The 6,172-nt window shown below is 42.9% G+C and overlaps 1 protein-coding gene and 1 long non-coding RNA gene across 2 annotated transcripts; both read right to left on the bottom strand.

Annotated features, from left to right (window-relative positions):
• Nucleotides 1–1,541: 1,541 nt before the first annotated feature.
• LOC311328363 (uncharacterized protein) lies at nt 1,542–3,787 on the bottom strand. Its single transcript, XM_084462342.1, has 4 exons — nt 3,227–3,787; nt 2,753–2,908; nt 2,547–2,639; nt 1,542–2,128 (listed from the first exon to the last, which is right to left on the bottom strand). Exons 1-4 carry the CDS (start codon nt 3,743–3,745, stop codon nt 1,817–1,819), a joined length of 1,080 nt encoding a protein of 359 aa, XP_084318468.1. The 5' UTR covers nt 3,746–3,787; the 3' UTR covers nt 1,542–1,816.
• A 342-nt stretch (nt 3,788–4,129) lies between these two features.
• On the bottom strand, nt 4,130–4,974 carry LOC311328365. Its single transcript, XR_014631215.1, has 4 exons — nt 4,912–4,974; nt 4,699–4,762; nt 4,551–4,609; nt 4,130–4,250 (listed from the first exon to the last, which is right to left on the bottom strand). It is a non-coding gene; the product is annotated as an uncharacterized lncRNA (long non-coding RNA).
• Nucleotides 4,975–6,172: the final 1,198 nt, after the last annotated feature.

Below are 6,172 nucleotides of genomic sequence, written 5' to 3'. Positions count from 1 at the left end.
ACCCACACACACACACACACAACCACCTACTCACATAGACATGCACCACCCACACACACACACACAACCACCTACTCACAGACATGCACCACCCACACACACACACACACAACCACCTACAGACATGCACCACTCACTCACAGACACACAACCACCTACTCACATAGACATGCACCACCCACACACACACACACAACCACCTACTCACACAGACACACACAACCACCTACTCACAGACACACACACAACCACCTACTCACAGACACACAACCACCTACTCACACAGACACACACAACCACCTACTCACACAGACACACAACCACCTACTCACACAGACACACACAACCACCTACTCACAGACACACACAACCACCTACTCACAGACACACAACCACCTACTCACACAGACACACACAACCACCTACTCACACAGACACACACACAACCACCTACTCACAGACACACAACCACCTACTCACAGACATGCACCACCTACTCACACAGACACACAACCACCTACTCACAGACATGCACCACCTACTCACACAGACACACAACCACCTACTCACAGACACACAACCACCTACTCACAGACACACAACCACCTACTCACAGACATGCACCACCTACTCACAGACATGCACCACCTACTCACAGACACACAACCACATACTCACACAGACATGCACCACCTACTCACAGACATGCACCACCTACTCACAGACACACAACCACCTACTCACAGACACACAACCACCTACTCACAGACATGCACCACCTACTCACAGACATGCACCACCTACTCACAGACATGCACCACCTACTCACATAGACATGCAGCACCTACTCACAGACACACACAACCACCTACCAACACAGACACACTCAATCAGACGCACAACCACCTTCACTCAGACGCACAACCACCTAACAAACACATCCAACCACCTACACACATACATGCACACACACACACACACACACACACAAGCATCTACTAACACACACAAGCAGCTACACATACACACACATACTACCACCTACCCAGACACACACACAACCATTTGCCCACACAGACACATACATTCATACATCCGTACATACAAAATCTCTGACAGGATATTAGCTACCTGACCAGCAGCTGTATCCCTGTGTGCACACATTTAGAGCGAGGGACAGCTTGTGCTGGGTGGATTCAAAATCAGAGCTCTCTCTCGTAAAACGGGCAAAGTATTGACACCCCCACACAGCCGCACTGCCCTCCACTGATCAACGAACACCAGACTCAATGTGAATGCCCACCAACATGCATGAAATAACCATATAAAACACATCAGCATCTAACAAGGCAAAAGTCTAGTCTCCTTTTTAAAACTAGTGCCATTTAAATCCCAAGAAACGCATGGTCCATTTTAAAACCAAGAAACATGGCCACAATAATAAAAAATAAAAAATCTGACCCTGGCAAGTATAAGAACTTGAATAACACCAATGTTTTCTCTTTGCATTTAAGACATTTTACATTAGCCAAAAATGTTCAAGTAAAATGTCTATCTTCAAAGTGAGCATTTTATACAGATACACAGGTATTCTCTCCGTGCTACACATGGGCAACGGTTCCATCAACATTTATCTCTGCTGTGATTATTGCTAAGGATCAGGATAACTAATATGTTCAAAGTGAGCATTTAACCTACAGATACCCAGCTATATTCTCACATGGGCAGGGTGATTACTAAGGCTCAGGATAACTAGCAATGTGACAGTTTTAGCTATAGTTCACATATTTTCCCACAAAGGAAGCTCGATATTCACTCACTCCTGCAGCTTAACACATAGATTCTGTACCCTTCGTGACATTTGCCTACTTTCAATATCCATTATGATTTTTTGAAAGGTCTCAAAGGCATATTTGAGTTCGGCTGGATAGCTCAAGTTGAGTGTATAAATCAGGCCAAATAGCATGGCACAGGCCGATGCAACTGAGGACAACTCATTTAGTACCTCCACACCGTCGATGACAATGCCAATGTCTTCTGGAGGGGAGAGAGCATCACCATTCCGGAAGACAAAGATGGCCATGGTGGCGTGTTCAAGTTCCGTCTCCGCCTCTTCCTTTTGGACGACCTGAAATCAGACCATTAAGTTAGTTTAGTTTATTGTCCCCGGGGGTGGCAGTTGTATGACAAATATTAAGAATATATCAATATGAGAAGTTTGCTGGTTTATTTTTCCTCAAACAGACACACTGATAGCCAAGTGGACAGTGGAGGCAAATGAGCACGATATATGGAAGGGCATGAGAATAACTTTTTGGAATGCTGGTTAATTGCTGATTCGTTTGTTACATGCTTTGGCAATATTGTTTATATACTGGCATGTCAATAAAGTACATTGAATTGAGAGAAAGACAGCAAGAAAAGGTAAAGACACAGTGCCATTCTCCTGGATAGTTATTAGTCTGATCAAACGCCCAGGGCCAACCGTTACATCTAACAGAAAAAAGAGCCTGATCTCAGTGCATTGCCATGATTTGCTGACTAACCTGGTATTCTTTGATCAGGTGGCTCGCATCTTCACCCAGGTATATCACAAGGGACTTCAGGAGGCACTCTCTTCTGATGTTCAAGTCCACACTCTGTAGCAAGAGACACACATCAAAAGATAATAAATGTATCAGCTTTGAACTCACTGACCGACAGAACTGAACTGATAAGGAAATCAGAAATTGAATACATATGCATTTCATACCTTATCCAAAGGTTTAAGGATGTCACTGGTTTTCTCACCGACTGCTCCACCTTTGCTCCTAATGACCTGGAGAAGCTGACTGCTCTGTTTATCCAAACTGGACAAGAATCTTGCTTGTAGAGGTACCGTTGTGATCCGTAGGAATTCAGCATTGATCTGAAATATACAAATCAGACAACACATTACATGTTAATGCATATGACTGGCATAGAACAAAAAAGCAGGAAAATATACAGCGTTGTTTGCCTGACTGGATAGTGCTGAGAGATGATTCTAGATTCTGTCAGATTCTCGCACAGGAATACTTTGAAGCTTTGACTACTGAAGAGTGACCAGTGATCCTGTTCTGGTGTCTAATGTCTATTGTCTGTAAATGCTGAAATGACTTTCAGGGATGTAATTTCACAGCAAAACAAGAGCACAACATACTAACAAAAATATAGTAGTAAAATATGACAGTGATTCAACTCATACCTCTTCTACTTGAAACATCGCTGGCCATCGCTCCTGGAGCTCTTCCACCCTGGCCTGCTTTTCCACTATTTCTTGTCTACGAAGGGCAAATGTCTTGGCCATTTTTTCTCGGATAATCCTCCCGTTGTTCCGTTTCTTCACCTCCTTCAAAAGTACCTGCCGCTCCAGCTCAAGATTGTCTGCCGTCTCGCCAGCTGGATAGGACGGCAAATGGTTGGCCTCACCACGTTTAGGTCGCTTGACATTTTTTGCTGGATGGGCGTCATCTGCAGCTTTGGTCTTTAGAGCATTGACAGCAAGCTCAGGGCATCCAAGTCCCTTCAGTTGGGTACGGAGGTTTCCCATCCTGGTTTTAAGTCTCTGTGTCCACCCATAGCAGCCATTCCAAGACCCCGGCTCTGCCAAGCAGGGGTGCTTCTTGATCAGTGCCTCTGAAACCTCACAGAAGTCTAAGCTTTTTGGGTAAGCTTTATACTTGTAGATCTCATCAGACACCTTTTCCAGAATGTCTGACTTCATCCTAGGACTGACTTTCAACCTTGTTCCGTTTGCCTTGAAAGCGGCATTTCCTCTATCTAACTGGACTTCAGTGTCATATGAAAAGCTTGTAATGGGAAACTCTTTAGGCCACTGTTGGGTCCTTGAAGAAGGACTAGAAGAAGTTGAGGTGAGGAGTACTGTGTCATCAGTTTCACCAGAAATGGAAAAGGCATCATCACCACTGAGGCTGACATGAACAGCTGTCTGTGCAGGAGCTGTGTCTTCATCAGGCAAAGGGATTACCTTGATGGTGCCAAGATCCTGAAGTTCTCCAGTAGATGTCAAATTTACAAATGTATCACCAAAATCTTTGTCCTGGTACTGGATCCTGAAGTTCCCAGTCAATCCACAAGCTCTCCTCACATCATCAACAAGCTCCTCCACTGATTCTGGAATCCCATTTGGCAGCAACAATTTTCTTTTGTCGTCTACACTCAGAAAAACCAACAGCTTTGCAGACTTCTTTCCAGCCATGCTCTTGAGTCTGAGTGAGTTAGAGAGCGAAAGAGAGAGAGAAGGAGAGAGAATAAGAACAGTTCAAGTCAGACTGGCTTTGTGTATTACCAATATATACCATTATTATATACTGTATATCTACCTTCAGAAAGTGGCTGACAAAATAAAAGGTTGCAGAGGGAAGTTGCTAACTTATTGAGCTTGGAGTGAAATTCTGGAGAAAAGAGAGGAGAGAGAAAGAGAGAGGACAGGAATGGAGAGATAATAAGATTACTGGCTTTCTGTAGTAGCAGTATATACAGAACATTTTTCTATACCAAGACCCTACCTTCAGAATGCTGATAAAAGGTCACAGTTGAAGTTGCCGTCTTGGAGCTGAGTGAAATTCTGCAGGAGAGAGAGAGAAAGAGAATAAGATTACTTGATGTCAGACTGGCTTTCTGTAGAAGCAGTATATACACAATATATATATTTACCTTCAGAAAGCTGACTTATGGTCACAGAAGGAAGTTGCTAACTTATTGAGCTTGGAGTGAAATTCTGGAGGAAAGGGAGGAGGATAAGGAGGGATGGAGGGAGAGAGAGGGAGGAGTGGCAGGAACGGAGAGAGAATAAGATTACTTCAAGTCAGACTGGCTTTCTCTAGTAGCAGTATATACAGAACATATTTGTATATACCAAGACACTACCTTCAGAAGGCTGATAAAAGGTCACAGTTGAAGTTGCTGTTTTGGAGCTACGAGTGAAATTCTGCAGGAGAGGGAAAGAGAATAAGGTTAAGTAATGAAAAGCCTATTTAAGATCATGTATGCAGTAATGCCAGTAATCAAATAAATTGAGTTCAGAGTAATTTCCACTGTATAATCTCACATTTTTAATCATAAACCTGGTTATAATAAAATTGGTCATAACCTTAGACGTGTATATATCTTTTTGGAACCACAAGGCGCCTCCCTCGAATCGTGTAGTCAGCCAGTGGATATGGGTCTGTAAGACTATGGTGTTCAAGCAGTTGAATTCCCCTAGCAGATGATATCAGGATATAGGCTCTGTAATGTTCAGTGTACCACGCATCAAGCCGTCTGACAACAAAAATGGCTTCTCTTGGAGAACAATCATCTGAATGATCTCACAAAACTCTGGCAGACCTGCAAGCTCCCCATGTGAAATGATCATGCCATTCTTGTAGTTAAAGCCTTCATAAGTCACATCTTTTGCCATACACAAAAGATCCAGGTTTGGGTGCTTCTGTCTCACAGCATGTGATATTTCCTCATTCAGAACATCGATGGGAATGGAGGAAACATTTTTAACTTCCAGAGTTGGTGTGGGGAAGCTGTACAGGTGCAGCTGATGTGCCATGTGAAATTGATGCCTCTGTGACAATGATAAGAGCACATTTTTGAAGCAGTTTGTGCGACGCACAACCCTTTTAAAGAAGCTGTGTTTTGCCTCAAAACGCATCGTCCATAGTGCAACCAGGGGACCAAACTGCTCAATGAGCTGCGGATAATGCTCCAAATAGTGGTGTTTGGGAAGAATTCTTCGGTCAGGGAAAACCTCTTGCAATCTCAGCCTGTGATATAGAAAACACAATTCATAAATATATATTACAAAATATAATCTTTCTGTGGAGTCCTCATGATTATATAATATTGTGATACAATTCTGCAATTGATATTAGGCAAGTTTTATTTGAACTGGTAATCAAGTATTTGAGTTTCATTGTCTTTGGCGCCACCTTTTGGCAATAAGCGGTGATTGCAGTAGTTCATTCATTCTGAACCAAACAGTTGATTTTAAATCCAAGCATGAGTCACCAATCACTTCAAACGGTGCTGTCTGCTAATGAATACTGCGCAGTAAGGCCACCAGACACCACATTTACAAAATTTGGCAAATTGAGGACTATTTGAAATTTATATTTTTCTTTCATAACACACAGAATAT

Source organism: Borostomias antarcticus, assembly GCF_949987555.1.
Source record: "Borostomias antarcticus genome assembly, contig: scaffold_248, whole genome shotgun sequence".
NCBI classification, from domain to species: Eukaryota; Metazoa; Chordata; class Actinopteri; order Stomiiformes; family Stomiidae; genus Borostomias; species Borostomias antarcticus.
Note: the sequence above shows the minus strand (reverse complement) of the source record. Positions and strands in the feature narration are given on the sequence as shown.